General features: G+C 38.2%; 1 protein-coding gene across 1 annotated transcript in view; it reads left to right on the forward strand.

Annotated features, from left to right (window-relative positions):
* LOC135470000 (U3 small nucleolar RNA-associated protein 6 homolog) overlaps positions 1-16690 on the forward strand; it is a 53232-nt gene extending 36542 nt beyond the window's left edge. The window contains exons 5-12 of the mRNA XM_064748722.1: positions 5024-5100; positions 8610-8687; positions 10706-10891; positions 13598-13675; positions 14040-14149; positions 14967-15027; positions 15340-15412; positions 15700-16690. Of these exons, the coding sequence (XP_064604792.1) occupies positions 5024-5100; positions 8610-8687; positions 10706-10891; positions 13598-13675; positions 14040-14149; positions 14967-15027; positions 15340-15412; positions 15700-15860 (824 nt within the window). The 3' untranslated portion in view covers positions 15861-16690. The remainder of the gene's footprint in view (positions 1-5023; positions 5101-8609; positions 8688-10705; positions 10892-13597; positions 13676-14039; positions 14150-14966; positions 15028-15339; positions 15413-15699) is intronic.
* Positions 16691-18450: the final 1760 nt, after the last annotated feature.

Genomic DNA, 18450 nt, shown 5'->3' on the forward strand with positions numbered 1-18450 from the left:
GAAAGATGTATTTGTGTTATTTGGAATGACGCAGGAAAGCATAGCTGAATGAAAGATGTATTTGTGTTCTTTGAATACCAGGAAAATATAGCTGAATGAAAAATGTATTTGTGTTATTGGGAATGACACAGGAAAGCATAGCTGAATGAAAGATGTATTTGTGTTATTAGGAATAACACAGGAAAGCATAGCTACATGAAAGATGTATTTGTATTATTGGGAATGACACAGGATAGCATAGCTGAATGAAAGACATATTTGTGTTATTAGGAATGACACAGGAAAGCATAGCTGAATGAAAGGTGTATTTGTGTTCCTGGAAATGACAGGAAAATATAGCTGAAGGAAAAATGTATTTGTGTTATTGGGAATGACACAGGAAAGCATAACTAAAGGAAAAATGTATTTGCATTCCTGGAAATGACAGGAAAATATAGTTGAATGAAAGGTGTATTTATGTTATTGGGAATGACACAGGAAAGCATAGCTGAACGAAAAATGCATTTGTGTTATTGGGAATGACACAGGAAAGCATAGCTGAATGAAAGATGTATTTGTGTTCCTGGGAATACCAGAAAAATATAGCTGAATGTAAGGTGTATTTGTGTAGTATTTAGTTTCTTGTGAAAGACTGAGGTAAACTGAGCTGAATGAAAAATATACATGTATTTGGGTTATTGGAAATGACGGAGGAAAGCATAGCTGAACGAAAAATGCATTTGTGTTATTGGGAATGACACAGGAAAGCATAGCTACATGAAAGATGTATTGGTATTATTGGGAATGACACAGGATAGCATAGCTGAACGAAAGACATATTTGTGTTATTGGGAATGACACAGGAAAGCATGGCTGAATGAAAGATGTATTTGCTTTCCTGGAAATGACAGGAAAATATAGCTGAATGAAAAATGTATTTGTGTTATTGGGAATGACACAGGAGAGCATAGCTGAATGAAAGATGTATTTGCGTTCCTGGAAAGGACAGGAAAATATAACTGGATGATAGATGTATTTATATTATTGGGAATGGCACAGGAAAGCATGGCTAAATGAAAAATGTATTTGTGTTATTGGGAATGACACAGGAAAGCATAGCTGAATGAAAATTCTATTTGTGTTATTGGGAATGACATAGGAAAGCATAGCTGAATGAAAATTCTATTTGTGTTATTGGGAATGCAAGGAAAATATAGCTGAATAAATGGTGTATTTGTGTTATTGGGAATGACACAGGAAAGCATAGCTGTATGAAAGATGTATTTGTGTTCCTGGAAATGACAGGAAAATATAGCTGAATGAAAGGTGTACTTATGTTATTGGGAATGACACAGGAAAGCATAGCTGAATGAAAGATGTATTTGCGTTGTTGGGAATGACACAGGAAAGCATCGCTGCATGAAAGATGTATTTGTGTTGTTGGGAATAACACAGGAAAGCATCGCTGCATGAAAACTGTAATTCTGTTATTGGGAATGACACAGAAGAGCATAGCTGAATGAAAGATGTATTTGTGTTCCTGGGAATGCCAGGAAAATATAGCTGAATGAAAGGTGTATTTGTGTTATTGGGAATGACACAGGAAGCATAGCTGAATGAAAGATGTATTTGTGCTATTGGAAATGACAGGAAAATATAGCTGAATGAAATTTGTATTATTGGGAATGACACAGGAAAGCATAGCTGAATGAAAGATGCATTTGTGTTATTAGGAATGACACAGGAAAGCATAGGTGAATGAAAGATGTATTTATGTTATTGGGAATGACACAGAAAAGCATGGCTGATTGAAAAATGCATTTGTGTTATTGGGAACGACGCCGGAAAGGATGGCTGAATGAAAGATGTATTTGTGTTATTGGGAATGACACAGGAAAGCATAGCTGCATGAAAAATGTCTTTGTGTTATTGGGAATGACACAGGAAAGCATAGCTGAATGAAAATTCTATTTGTGTTATTGGGAATGACACAGGAAAGCATAGCTGAATGAAAATTCTATTTGTGTTATTGGGAATGCAAGGAAAATATAGCTGAATAAATGGTGTATTTGTGTTATTGGGAATGACACAGGAAAGCATAGCTGTATGAAAGATGTATTTGTGTTCCTGGAAATGACAGGAAAATATAGCTGAATGAAAGGTGTACTTATGTTATTGGGAATGACACAGGAAAGCATAGCTGAATGAAAGATGTATTTGCGTTGTTGGGAATGACACAGGAAAGCATCGCTGCATGAAAGATGTATTTGTGTTGTTGGGAATAACACAGGAAAGCATCGCTGCATGAAAACTGTATTTCTGTTATTGGGAATGACACAGGAGAGCATAGCTGAGTGAAAGATGTATTTGTGTTCCTGGGAATGCCAGGAAAATATAGCTGAATGAAAGGTGTATTTGTGTTATTGGGAATGACACAGGAAGCATAGCTGAATGAAAGATGTATTTGTGCTATTGGAAATGACAGGAAAATATAGCTGAATGAAATTTGTATTATTGGAAATGACACAGGAAAGCATAGCTGAATGAAAGATGCATTTGTGTTATTAGGAATGACACAGGAAAGCATAGGTGAATGAAAGATGTATTTATGTTATTGGGAATGACACAGAAAAGCATGGCTGATTGAAAAATGCATTTGTGTTATTGGGAATGACACCGGAAAGGATGGCTGAATGAAAGATGTATTTGTGTTATTGGGAATGACACAGGAAAGCATAGCTGCATGAAAAATGTCTTTGTGTTATTGGGAATGACACAGGAAAGCATAGCTGAATGAAATTTGTGTTGTTCGGGATGACACAGGAAAGCATGGCTGAATGAAAGATGTATTTGTGTTATTGGGAATGACACAGGAAAGCATAGCTGAATGAAATTTGTGTTGTTAGGAATGACACAGGAAAGCATGGCTGAATGAAAGATGTATTTGTGTTATTGGGAATGACTGAAGAAAGTATAGCTGAATGAAAAATATACATGGTTGTGGGTTATTAGGAATGGCTGAGGAGAGTGTAGCTTAATGAAATGTGTATGTGAGTTTCTGGGAATGATTGAGGAAATTGTGCCAGATTGAAAGGTATAAGTGGGTTCCTGGTGATGACTAAGGAAAGTGTGGCAAGGTAACTTATTTATTTCAGTATATGGTAATTGTTTTATGACACAGTCAAGACTAGTTCACATTTATGATGACGGTGAAGGTTGGGTGACAGAACTGAGCAGAGCCTGGAGGAAATCACTGCACTTTGTGAGATACTGTCTTTCAATCAGCAACTGAGCCAGACGGAGTTGGATTGAACATGCATCCCTAATGGTTAAGAGTTATTAATTGGTCTGAACTGAAGCGGTCTAGACTCTTTGGAAACTTTCAGCCTCAGACAATTGAATGATCATACTTATGATCACATAATGGTGATGTGGGTCACAGTAGAAAACTCCACCCTTGCAACAGAAGGGATTAAGGTCCATCACCACCAATTATTTTAAAAATAAGGCTTAAATTTACATGACGTCTTGAAGCTGTGTGCAGGACAAACATTCCATCACATGAATAGCCGACAGTCATTAGTCATGGAATTCTGTGCCAGACTCTGCCCTTTGTTGGCACCCTTAGTCTAATGAAGTAAAGTTTTGTAGGAGCTATGTTTACCAGATCAATAGCTGTAAGTTCTGCACATAAGCTGGGCACTTTCTACAGGTGAGTAAAGCAGAATTAACTTGTCCTCTGCCACCTGGCCTGGCAAAAACATATAGACAGCGGAGAGTCTGTCAACACAGGCCAGACTGTAGTGTGTACTTTACAACTGGGAAATGAGCTTCTAAAACCCTTAAAGAGGGCAAAATGTCAATATTTGCACCAACCACATCTAATAATTGCAACTGTCTATACCACATTAATTTCAGCCTCACATCTACATCTGTTGTTGTGTCAAGGCAGGTATATTTACACAGCATACCCCTTGACCTGCAGCAATACACAAATATGAATGGTCATTCCGAGGCTGTTTGATGAGAACAATTTCTTTACCTTTCTTGTCTCTTGTTCTTCTACCTGCCTAATCCAAAATGTGTTTTGTCATCTCTTTGTTGTGGTAAAGCTTAAGATAGAAACTTGGCCCAGTTGACAAAAATTTGACCTGGTTGATGCACCAATAAATCTAATGTTGTTAAACCAAACTACATGTATAGAGTGCATATATTTATCTTTTGGAATTTTGAAGTCTTGAAAAGAGGAAAGGAATCAATTCATTGTGTGTGGTGAAAAATAATGGTTCCATAAATATGTCTTGCTAGTTTTTGCTGCTAAATTGGACTAAACATTCATTTCCATGTTTTTTTTAGTTTTTTGCTTGATGCCAAAGGGGATCACAATTACACATAATTTTGTCGCCCATTCTTTTATCCAAAAGGGATCAAACACAAAAGAATGTAGTAAAATTATTTACATGTAATTTTGTAGTTCGTTTCGGTTTAATTCAGATGGCATCAAACATACAAAAGTGTAAATAAGGCAAGTAAGATGGATTTAGCTGATAGAAAACATCATTAATTATTGCCTGTATATAGACACATTTTTGTCACGGTGGCTTACTTGTCAGCTTTAATGTTATTGTGTATTACCACTGTATTAAAGGAATCAAAGACGCTGTGAACCATGGTGTAAATGACAACATTTCCTTCTTATCAGGATTAACGAATGTTGGGTAACTCTGAAAGGTTGTTTACTTTTTATATCTTCCAGGTTTTCTTTGTAATTTACATCCTTTTTGTACATTGTACAGCAGCAGGGTAATGGTTCCAAACAGGGAACTACAATACAGATGTTTTTGTCCAGTATTTTCATTGATAGTTTCAGGGCCTTCAGGAGACAAATGGTCTGCAGACCTATTGGCAGGTCTCATCTTATGTCCATTCACAGACCATAGGGCAAAGGCTAATTTATGGTTATTGACGGATTAAGTGCTGATCTGTCTTTGAGAAAGGAATGAGTTACTTAGCCCTTACATCTCTTGTTTATGTCTCTTTACAGAGGCCATGTGGACGGCATACCTGAGGGTCTGTCTGGAGAGGATTGGGGAGACATCCCCTAAACTGGTCCAGGAGAGGGTAAGTGTGGGTCATTTGTGGGTGGTGAATGGTGAGCTGGGTAGAGGCGGGTAGTGGACAAATCTGCCCCAGGCTATTACCACTTAAACTACCTTATAGATAAGATCAATTGATGTTGATTTATACCTGGGGTGATTTAACTACAGCCTCGCCACCCTGCGGCTGACCAAGCCACAGGAGGAGAGCTTAATAAAGTAGAATGCCTAAGTGGCCCGACCTGTCATTACCATTACCTAGAGCTAGGGTCCTGTCTAATCCCAGCAATAAAATATAGTCTTGCCAGGTAATCAAAACACGAAACATGTAAATAGAATGCTAATTTTCTCCAAATATCTCAGCTGATATTTTTAGTATTGCAGATAAACTATGGTACTGTCTTGTTGGATCTGTTACAGTTGATCAAGCAAAATCAGAATTGCATTATACCCATGTATATGGTGTAGTGTACTTGAAGACTCAGGTGAATGCATGAATCTCATGTGCAGATATTGGAGGATTAATGACTAACCGAGTATAATTATGTAAATAATAAATGTTGTATCAGTTTGATGAAAATGGGACAGATGTGGTGTATGCAAGTCTGTGTTAAAATATTCTGGTTTGGGTCAGTGTCAGTTATCAAGTTTACGATTGGCAATCATTCGCTTCACTATTTCATTTTTGTCTTGGCACGGGACAATACATTGGTGGTTTCCAGGTGATTTGCTGGCTGGGTGATTAATTCACTTTCTGCTGGGTGGCTATTGATTATATATCATACATTTAGGCAGTCTGTTGTGTTCCATTGTGCAGGGCATCTGCACTGAGTTAGGGTAGGTAACAATAGCAGGCCTATTGCAGGTGCTGAAGTGCCCAGCAGTAAACCACACTGGCACAGTATCAAAGGGGAGCTGTTTGTTGTTGGGGAATAATACGATCAGACCTTTGTCACCTCTTCTATTATCCGGATTAGATGAGGTGGATGATTTGGTGAGATTGTTGTCGTGATAAGGCAGGTAGGGGTGAGGTATGTGGTGGAGTGGTAGTGACCACAGGTGAGTTTCACCAAATCACACGCCACATTACCCCCGGGCTCCACTCTGCCTAGTGCACACCACCCCAGTGCACACCACCCCAGGTGAGGCCATTACCATAACCATCCAACTGGAGACAGTCGCAAGCAGTGGTCATTTGTGACAGCAGAGTGGACAACAGGTCAGGCTATGAATTACACAGACAGTTCACTGAGTGGCCAGTCACCAAACGCCTCCCCACCCTATCCCTTTCCCACTTGTATCATTGGACAGCGGTCAGCTGCTGAGTTATTACCCATCAATATTACCACAAAACAATGGCCATCTAGTGCCATGTCAGCCCTGGACATGTCTTCCTCAGATCAGGCAATTTATGGCCATTTTCTGACCATTGTGATAAGGATATTGGCTTGAGGTGGTCATAAGCCAAGCTAAACCATTTAGGATTAACCTCCTGCAACAGTATCCAGAAATAATTCATCATTGGAAATTGGAAGAATGTCGATCAGGAGCACAGGATGTGCCCTATGTATATTTCATAGTTTATAGATAAAAGCTTGGACCTGACATTGTGATTAGAAAAGCAATTTTCTCAAAGAGATGACTACATTAAAAATAAACAGAATATTGGATAATCCACTCAAATTGTGGATTTGGACATACTTTTCACTATTTGTGTACAAATTCACAAACATGTCACAATAGTAATTATGTGTTAGCACATATTACATAAAATCATTGTGAAAAGGATGCAATAAGGCTTTTGTGAAGCCAGCCAGAGGCACAGTGGTCAATAAGCAGGCAGGATTGTCTGTAGTGGTTCTGTTGTTCAGACAAAGGGAGACAGGGTAGCGGGTTATTAAAGCTGATTAGATCAGACTAGTCTACATAGCAGCTGTTGTCTGCCATCCCGATGCCGTACTGTACTATGAGGGGTCATTATGGTAACATACTGTTCAATAAATGCTACAGTTAGGAATCTGTGTTCTGCTGACTATACTAAGTATACATACATATACATGAACACACAGACTCTAGGACTCCAGTGGCCCCAATCAGGCTTTAGAGCTTATCAGTCATTATAAACTTATATTACTTTGATTATGTAATGTGGAAAAAACTATTGTCAGTGTACATAAGTTAGGTTTTATACATTTGTGAAATAACAAGATGACATAACCAGATCACAGAAAGCTTCATTGTAGTAAGATATGTTGTGTTTCTTTTGATGTCACTTAAATCACATAATAATATACTTAGTATTATGACGGGCTCATTGATATTTCCTGTATTTGAAGTTGGCCTTTCTCATCCGACCAGACTTTTTTTGGTGTGGCTTTGTGACAGTAAGCTTAATATTCTCATTGTAGCCACCATTATCATGATCTGAGTAAGATTTTACAAGTGTTCTAGAGCAATAAGGTTTATGTAGGAATGCAGGTGTGGGGCTATACATAGGTCAGAGTATCAATAAAAATTAATTATTTTCTGTGGTAGAGCGAAATACAATGTTTTATTGTGGGCACATACGTGTTGTGATGTACCACAGGAAAGAACAAAACAAGTTTCCCCATTGTTCTTATGGCATCTTGATACTTGTGTGTGTTGGGGGAGTGGGGTACCATTATAAGTACGTTACTGCTGATTTTATTCAGGAGAACATGGCTTTGCAGCAGTCAATTTGGATGAGAGTAATTTAATTCAGATTTTGGGTGTATTGAATCAGGCTGTGACAACATAATATTTCACATCATTTTATCACTGTGAAATTTGCCTTTACTGTTGCATGGTGTGACAGATGAAGTAACATCTTCATGTAACATCTATACTTCCATCTCATAATCATGCAGCTTTTTGAAAATGCAGAAAGGTCAGATTGAAAAATGGTTCCACAGGTTTGTACATCTTGGACCATGGCTTACTTCGGGTTACTCAAATCTACATGTACCCAGGATGAGGATCAGTTAACACTAAGAGAACATGCCAAGAACAGGCGCTATATGAACAAAGATGGCAGGGAAATTGAAATTGCCCTAAAGTCGTGGTGTCTTTTTTTGGTTGTTTTTTTGGATTTGCTTGGAATGTAATTTTATTAGCTAATTGGTTTGGCTGCATGTCTCATCAGTTCTGTCTGTCTGTCATTAGAATAAAAGTCACAGTGGTTTGAGTGGCACCAGGAGTGTGGTTTGGTGCCAAATGTAATATGTGGTAAGCTCAGATATTAAACAGTCCTGAGTTGAAATTCTGACAGTGGCTTTGGGGTATTTTTCTTTGCATTAGGACTGTGATGGATGTCATTCAGTGCCTCAACAAACCCAGTGTTATCAAAGGTCAATTTTTATGATACACTTGTAATGGTATAAGCAGTGTGTGTGCTATTGATCTCTTACACTGTTTACTTGATTTTGTCTATGAAATTGAACTTGATTCATTACATTCATTTTAGAAAAAAGCATCTGTGGGGAGTCTGATTCCTCAATATGTCTGTTTTTTTAGCGGATTCGGAAGGTTCTGGAAGTCTTCAAGAGAGCAGCTGGGGCAGGACTTCTGTCAGCACAATGTTATGTGGATTGGGTAAGTTCCTTAGAGACGGACACGATTGATTTTACATGGTCATGGTTTTTACCCCTCCTGATGAAAACAGGGAACCAACCTGCCAGCAAGGAGGATAGATCTCTCATAAAAGATGAAAAATGGTAGGTTTTTTCGCTAGGGCCTGTCTTTAATTTCAGGGTTTATTGTTAGGAATTGACCGCTAGCCCTTTGTAATGGATGGCTCCCTAAAGCCGAATCCTTCCATCACTACCAGTCATGGGCAGTGGCACTTTACGGTCACATATCACCAAATGCCAATCATCTCCTGGCTGATAATTACAAAGGGTCATTCCTGACAGCCTTAGTCATCTTACAGCTATACATACAACATGGGGCTCGCAGTCCTCTATCAAATAAAAACATGCTGATCAGTCTCTCAGATCTGAAAATATTAGAGAGACTAGTTTCATTTTGAGCCAAGTGTTTTCTCACACCTGAAAACAAAAGAGTAATGCCTTTCATGGGTTGGCTTTGTCCATCACCATAGCAACTATGACAACTTGCAACTCTTGGAAGTGCAGTGACATTGATCGGCAAAAACTGCTTATCAAAACTGTCAAGCTTGCCATAAAATCAATGGATTGACCATTAATTTTCTTGCAGTATCCATTTAATCTGGATTTTCTGATCATGCTGATTATGGATTCAAGTGATTTCTGACTCCTTCAATCCTTTCACAAGCTTGTGGTTGTCAAACATTTAGTGATCTTTAGTTAGCTGAAAACTAAACAACCTATTTCTCTTTGACCTTGTTCTGTATATATGGGTAGTTGGTAAGCTACACACACATGCACAGCCTACAAACTACATATATATATGATTAAATAAATGTATGTATAAATAAAGCTATGACAGGCAGTACTGCTACCATGGAAGATCTCTTGCCTTAAAACACAAAATACATGCCTGTATGTGCTTTGTTTGGCAAACCACATATTAAAGACACTCCAGGTAATTAGAATGGAAGAGTGATTAAAGGAAAAGAAAACATAGAAATGATGCAAACTTCTGATGAAAAGGTGTTAAAAGTTATTTGTAAATTTGGTGTTAAATAATCTTTTCAATTTTTCTTTTAAAGGGAAAGGGACCGTTGAAAATAATTTTTATGTGCTGAGTATATATCATTTTTACATGATAGTGCTCTATATGAGGATGTGATGCATGGCTAATAAATTTATGGGAATGTAAATTTGTTGTTTTAGAACTCAACACAGGCATTAATTTTGAATTAGGATCATATTTAGGAATATATTAGAAATATAAATATGATTAAAAGACCAGTTTTTACACATTTGTCAGCAGCAAAGGTCAAGTTTGAATACAAATAAATTGATTAGTTATATGTCACCTCATCATTTAGAATGTTATAACTATTACCATATGTACCGAGGAGTGGTCCCAAATACACGCAATATTAACATTATTTTCATATGTCCCTTTTCTTCTTAAAGAAAAAAGAATGGAAAAAGCATATTAAAGTTATTTATGTATTGATTGGTGTTTCATGACATATTCAGGAATATTTCACTTATACAGCGGCAGCCAACAGTGTGTCCGGAGAGGAAGACAGCATGACCTGGACTTAAACTCACAGTGACTACATTGGTGAGAAGCTCCTGGGCCGTTGCGCCGCGCTGGCACGTTAACCATCATGGCCACAGGGCCTTCCCCCTGTCTCCCCTTCCCCCAAAACACTAAAAAGGCCATATGTACAAATAGCTTTTCATATTTTTTCTTCTTAAGTTTACTGGTACATCATGTTCATGTTTTCTTGCCGCCATCTTTAATATTTGTACGCTGACAAGAAGTTTGTATATTGTGAATGTTGTTATCTCTCCTTAATGCTGTTTCAAATAAAACAAATTCAGAATCACCATGATGTTGACTGTCCTTGGAAAATGTGTACATGAGCCTATAGACCAAGTTGTTCTTTTCTTGGATTAATCTTCTGCTGTCATGTTACTCCTAAGCTCATTGCGTGTTGATGTGTATTACAGCTGGATACTTTATTAAAGATTGGGTCCGTTCAGGAGGCAGAATGCGTGTGTAAAGAATCCACCCAGAGATACCCCGCCTATGTCGCCCTCTGGAGACAGAGGCTTGTCCTGTTAACCAAGGGTCTGGCTGAGGAAAAGCTGCTCATGGATATTCTTCATCAAGCTAGGAAGCTTGTTCCTGAACGTGTAAGTGCTGAACGATGGCTTTTTTGTGCTCCCATTAACCTTCAGTCTATGCTTCAGGAAAGCCCTCAGCCAGTGTTGTCTCACCATGGAACAAGGGAAGGGTAATGTTGTGAATAACCTTCACTTCTACTTAAGCCATGCATTTGTCTTCTCACAAGTTAAATTGACAATCAAATTGCCTTGGAGAATTAACTGCCTGGATCGGTTTACTGACCGCAAACAAAGTTGTTAAGGAAAAGTTTAGGAACCGACAACAAAACAAGTTTTTTATTATTTTTTATGTGTACATAGAAAGTAAATCAAACTGAAGGTGTGCTGCTGTGCCCACACTTGGATGAGGCTATCTTGGTATGGATTATGACAAAATCAGGATTCAAGATAACTAAGCAGATTGATAAAGTATGTGAATTTCACATGATACTGTGGGTTGATTCAGCTTAGTAATGGAGGATAAGGTCAAAATCTGAACCTGGGTAATTCCTGTGTCATACAGTATACAGATTAATACTACTTCAGTGGAAAATGGCATTGGAATTTGTTATTTGGTAGGAGATTATATTAGCTTAGCTGCCTTGTCCACATCTATTGGGTTGTTTTGGAGTGAGCATAAATATTTGCCTTTTCTTTATCAATTCTGTCTTGTGGAGACAAAAAGATGGACGTTCAATATTCTCCTATCATGGTACATACATAAAGCTTAAAGTGGTCTTCTGGAAGAGGCTAGACATTTGTGCAGTGTAAAGGATGGAAGTTTTTTTCCTACCTTAAATGTGTTCCATGATATCCTAGAGTCTGTGAAAAATGGGCTGATCTCTGTCAGGGCCGTTGATCTTGAAACCCCTCCGCTGAAAGTGCCAGCGACCCAGCAGGTTTAATCATCTATACCCCTCTGAATGGACGAGACTTGTGGCGGGATTCCATCCATAGGTAGCCCTTTTAAACCTCTGGCTGGCTGGATAACTTTCCAATGAGGCTGCTCTTAAGCTTTGATGTTTATTTCAGTTGGTGCTGGGGCCAGAGTTAGGAATTAACCACTACCATACCGACAGATAAAATCCTATTCACCTGGTCACATCGGTTGTTGTTTGCTTTCGTTGTGTGCCCCAGCCAATTAAATGGATGGTCATGTATTTGTGACCATTGATGGGCCATGTACGCTTTAAATGGAAACAAGAAGTCTGTTTCGTGGCAGGAACAGCCCAAATGGGAACATCAATTTCTTTGGACAGTAGTACATAGATCTTATCCTGAACAGGAGCAAATCAATTCTCCACCAGCATGGGCTTTTTAGAGAAATGGGGTCTTGGCAATCAAATAAGTGGATGTTTTGAAGTCCAAGCGAGAGTTATGTATTCCTAGTGGCTTAAGAAATAGAGTGGTAAAATGTGGACTTTAAGCTTTTGAAGACGTTTGCTGTTACATGGAGAGCTATGTGAAAACAGTGGATAGGTTTTGTAATTGTGCTCCCCACTCTTCTGCGGTGTTGACTTAATACTTTGACCTCAATACAGTTTATTAACTCAATATCCTGTTTTACAAGCAGCTTTTTGAGGGAGATAATAGCTTGAGTCCACACTGCCTGATATCATCTGTGCTGATGCTCTGACAGGCTTGGAGGGAATTGTGGGTCTCGAAGGACGGGGCATGGACATAGGTTGGGCCGTGTTTGCCCCATTGATTGGATGCGGCTATGGGGATGGAGATCAGATACCACGATGAACGGGCCCACCATTAGCGAGAGAGCCATGCTGATCCCTTACCCATGCCTTAATGTAACACTGCTAGTCGTACACACATAGATCTCCCAGTCTCTTTATTCTCACAAATTGTTCTCTTCTCACAAGAAACTTTTACAGAGAAATAGTAAACTCAGCAGTGATCTTTTCTACAGTGGATCAGAGACATCATTGTAATTTTTACAGCATTCTACAAGTTTAATGCAGCTGTGCTTTGTAAGGCTTTCAGTGTTATTCTTTCGAAACTTTAAAAGTTTGAAAGTTAAGACAGGGCTAAATATGAAAAGTTTCTCCTGTGATATCAATGTCTTACTTGTTTGTAATTGTATTTTTCGTTGTAGGCCTAGTGTCATGCCAACACAGCTGTTTAAAACCACATGATTTATAGTGTTTGATCTATCAACTTCCTGTAATCAAAGCCTATATTATCTGTATGTTATCTGGATATAAAATTGATTTCAGGCTTCCTTACATAGTATTGAAAGAAAAGACAACACTAGACCAACTTTATATATGCATCCATAAAGTACTGACATAAAGTTTAAAAAGTATATTTTTTTTATATCTGTGATGTTGCATAACTGAGATATTGCAGTTCAGTGAGCAAAATACATATAGTGCGCATTGAGAAAACCAAAAGCGCCGCCATGTTATCGACTTTTTCGTATTAGGCATGAATTATTTCTGTAACCCAAGAATGCACCTGTTTCTGCTGATGTCACAGGGACACTGTCTTAACAGTAAAGTCTGGTGTCTGGGTGATGTGACATCATTTTTCAGTTTCTGTAACATGGTAAATCCAATGACCTAGTAAGAATTCCAGATTAAAAGTTGATATGTAAAGTTACTAAGCACGTCAGAACAAAATGGCTGTGGCCGTTTAAGTCGGTTTCCACCTCTCTCTGTGAAAGAAATAGTTATGATATTTGTTGTCTTTTCTTTTAATTTTCATTAAATATTATACTTGTAGGAATGCTGGCCGTTATGGGAGATAACTCTAGAGTACTTAGTGTCTACAAATTACTCATCAGTTGAAACACTATTTCAGGTGGGTAATTTTATGTTAATGACTATATTTTTCTTGTCAAAATGACATGCAAAACATAAATATATACTAGTCGTGTTTAACAGAATTAACCCCATGAATGATGAGTGATTGTAAAGGCTGAACAGTTTAAACCTTCACCTCATATGCAGGATTGTGGTCTCCTCAAAAAGTTGGCAGTCTTGATATTTATTCACATATTTGCCTCTTCATCTAAACGTGTAGCATGGTATTCGAGTGAAGCAGCACTTACCAGGGGATATAATAAGAAGTACTCTGGGAAAATTTTGTTTAACCCGCAGTGAACATAAACTAACTGAATGTTTATCTACTTTTAAAAACATCAAAATATATGTTTTTTATCCAGACCTGTGCATCATCTCCAGTAAGAGAACTGTGTCTTCCAGCAAAAGAGATGTATCTAAAGTGGGCAGCTGTTACTCATGGTGTGGAAAAGGCTAGACAGGTGTATTACAGGTATATCTTGCCCTCGGTAATTTTGATGACTCAGCTTGTTTTAATATTTAAGTGTAAACCCGATTAGCTGTTATCCCTCGGCTCTTGCTGGTTCAGCTGCAGGGTTAATGAACATGTAGTAGGTTTGTCAGGGATCTACTTGAACTTATTATTAATCTTTAAAGCAAGAAACCTGTTCAATTACATCCCTGCTGGAAGTACTTTAGAATTATATTACACCTTTGATAGGTTACTCCATGTGTTTCCTGGGCTCTGCTCCATTCCTACCATCATATAAGTGAAATAGTCTTGAGTACAGCCTAAAATACCAATCAGTGGTTTTCACCCACCATAATGCTGGCTGCTGTCATATAAGTGAAATTGTCTTGAGTACAGCCTAAAATACCAGTCAATGGTTTTCACCCACCATAATGCTGGCTGCTGTCATATAAGTGAAATAGTGTTTATAGTAAATATTACCCTAATTTCTCAACCATTTCCCATATAAAAGAGCAGCTTTCAGTGCAATGGACATTTTTGGTTTCTTTTTGGAGACAAAAGTACATTGGTTTGCCCAGTTTCAGGGCTTCACAAAAGGTATAATTTTATCAGTCAACACAGAATAATTCCTCAGAATATACTTGAGTAAACATCTTGCAAACATGCAAAACAGTTGAAGAATTACGGTGTCCAATATGAGGGAAGTCACTGAACAAGGCTTTTTAATTCACATGGTGACAAAACATTGGTTTATCTGCCTATGGCTACCAAGCAGTAGCTCTGTTTTTTTATTTTTTTTTATTTTGTCACTGATAGTTTTGGTTCCTCTTTATTTCAGCTTGATCCGGCCAGTATCCTTGGAATTCTACCAATATTTCCTTGATATAGAAAATTCTCAGGTATTCATGTAGTTGATAAACCCTCAAATGATTATCAGCATTACATATATATATATATATATATATATATATATATACTATTGAAACATTCAGATATTGCCTTTACATTGGAGAGTTTAATAAAGAACCAGGAATGTGTCAAAAGCTGTGATGCGAAGAGAAGAAACACAACAGTGTAAAAATAAATTCATGACGTGATGCATGATTGATATTCTGAGCTCTCTGTAAGAGTTCACCATTATTTCATGTGACTTCAGTTGTCTGGAAGGTGTATCAATATTACAGAAATACTCACATTTTTTCTGTTTCTAGGCCACACCAAAGATCAAGAAGTTACGAAAAATTTATGAGAATGCTGTTCAAGATTATGGAAGTGAAAATACAGGTAGAAATGTTGGCCTGACTAGCAGTGATTTATGTTGATTTTCTCTGTCAGTGTGTTCTTTGCTGTGACCATGTGTGAGAAAATCTGTTATGACGACCTTCTTAAGCGACCATTGTGGACTGTTTTCTGAAATTTTACAATTCTTCCTACCAAGGTGAAGGGGGCGTAGCCCTGACTTGAGCTTGAGTACAAATATAAAAGAATGTGGCAAAGTCATTCAGGGCTAGATTTCTCCACCCATTATTACCAGTGAAATTTACATTTACGTTCTCTTGTGCTTTTCACAGATTTGTGGCTGGATTATGTTAAATTGGAGCTGAATCATCCAAAGGGGAAATCGAGGAATGCTGGGAACATTCATTTCCGTGCCATGAAGAGTTTGTCTGGTGATCAAGTTGAGAGATTTGTTACACAGTATACACTGCTTCAGGCTGGACATGATATCTGAGTATACTCTGCTTCAATCTGGACATGATATCTGAGTATGCTCTGCTTCAGTCTGGACATGATATCTAAGTATACTCTGCTTCAGTCTGGACGTGATATCTGGGTTGTTACAGAGTGTACACTGCTTCAGGCTGGACTTGATATCGGAGTATGCTCTGCTTCAGGCTGGACGTGATATCTGAGTTGTGACACAGTATGCTTTGCTTCAGACTGAACATGATATATGAATGTGACACACTATAAACTGCTTCAGTCTGGACACCTTACCTAATTGTGATATAGTATACTCTACTCCAGGTTGGATATGATGTTTGAGTTGTCACACTGCTCCAAGCTGGACATTGTGTCTGAGTTGTGACACAGTATACGCTGCTTCAGGCTGGACTTGATATCTGAGTATACTCTGCTTCAGACTGGACATGATATTTGAGTTGTGACACAGTATACTCTGCTTCAGAATGGGCATGATATTTGAGTTATGACACAGTATACTCTGCTTCAGATTGGGCATGATATTTGAGTTATGACACAGTATACTCTGCTTCAGATTGGGCATGATATTTGAGTTATGACACAGTATACTCTGCTTTAGGTTATATATGGTTGGTGACACAGTATACACTGCTTCAGCCTGGACATGATATCTGAGTATACTTTGCTTCAGACTGGACATGATATTTGAGTTGTGACACAATATACTCTGCTTCAGGCTGGACATATCTGAGTATACTCTGCTTCAGGCTGGACATGATATATGGGTTGTGACAGTATACATCCCAGCATAATGCTGGCAGATGTGGTATAATTGAAATATTCTTGTGTCATGTGTAAATCACCAATCAGTAAAAAGAATAAATCATCAAAAATACTGTGTGTTTCGTTTTGTTCTCTTTTTTCACATCTACTTATTTGGTATTCCACATAGGCTGTAACCATTTCATCCCCAGTAGAAGAAAAAAATGTTAAAGGACCATATGAGACCACAATTTTTGTGGATTGTTTAAAAGAAAACTTCGAAGTTTTTTGATCAGAAACTGAAATTTGTCAGATTAAATAGGATGTACGCTGAGATGATATGTCACTTTTTTGTTATTTTGTTTATGTATATGGGTGTACAGTTTGCAGATTATGTTTGGCCAGCAGTAAACTGCACATATCTGAGAAGTCTGTGATGTGCTCAAAATATGGCTTATTTCTCCTGGATTTAGGAAAGTCCTTACATCAAAGTGGCCCAGGTTCATTCTCCTGAACAGTCAAAAATGCTACAGTTTTTTAAACATGAATAACAAGGACCATCAATAATGTCACTTTCCAGTCATAGATGGGAAGATCAGCCAGCAAACTGCAGATGGTTGTGGGTTTCCTGCGGGCTCTGCTTATTTTTCTTCCCCCATAATGCTGGCTGCCATTTTACAGGGTGTCCCAGAAGTCGTTCACCAACCTGATCTTCATTATTTTTCTGTTTAAGATTTAATTTTAATACAGATTTAATTTTTTTTCTCTCTTTCACAGTTAATTATGGCTAATAAACTAACAGTACAAGAAAGAGTTGAATTGGTTCTAGTGAAATCTTCTCAAGTCCTGCGTGAAACACCAATAAAATAATAGTTTTCTAAAAACAAAGAGATAAGCAATGGGCACTTTTTGTACATGGGACAATTGTAAAGACTGTAGACTATTAAAAATACTCAAAAAAATGTAAAAAAAAAAAAACTCTGAAGGGTGATCCATTATCAGTTTCTCAGTATTCAAAAACAGCTCACTGACTGGTTGGTGTCCCATTTTCAACGTTCAGAAGATGTCACTAAGACTGGGTGGTGTCAGTGACCTGTGATTATGGATGTTGTCCCATTTTCAGCATTCAGAAGATGTCACTAAAACTGGTTGGTGTCAGTGCACTGTGACTGTGGATGTTGTCCCATTTTCAGCATTTAGAAGATGTCACTAAAACTGGTTGGTGTCCGTGCACTATGACTATGGATGTTGTCCTATTTTCAGCATTCAGAAGATGTCACAAAACTGGTTGGTATCAGTGCACTGTGACTGTGGATGTTGTCCTATTTTCAGCATTCAGAAGATGTCACTAAGACTGGTTGGTGTCGGTGCACTGTGACTGTGGATGTTGTCCCATTTTCAACGTTCAGAAGATGTCACTAAGACTGGTTGGTGTCAGTGCACTGTGACTATGGATGTTGTCCCATTTTCAGCATTCAGAAGATGTCACTAAAACTGGTTGGTGTCAGTGCACTGACTGTGGATGTTGTCCCATTTTCAGCATTCAGAAGATGTCACTAAAACTGGTTGGTGTCAGTGCACTGACTGTGGATGTTGTCCCATTTTCAGCATTCAGAAGATGTCACTAAGACTGGGTGGTGTCAGTGCACTGACTGTGGATGTTGTCCCATTTTCAGCATTCAGAAGATGTCACTAAAACTGGTTGGTGTCAGTGCACTGTGACTATGGATGTTGTCCCATTTTCAGCATTCAGAAGATGTCACTAAGACTGGGTGGTGTCAGTGCCCTGTGATTATGGATGTTGTCCCATTTTCAGCATTCAGAAGATGTCACTAAGACTGGGTCGTGTCAGTGCC

Source organism: Liolophura sinensis, chromosome 1 (assembly GCF_032854445.1).
Source record: "Liolophura sinensis isolate JHLJ2023 chromosome 1, CUHK_Ljap_v2, whole genome shotgun sequence".
NCBI classification, from domain to species: domain Eukaryota; kingdom Metazoa; phylum Mollusca; class Polyplacophora; order Chitonida; family Chitonidae; genus Liolophura; species Liolophura sinensis.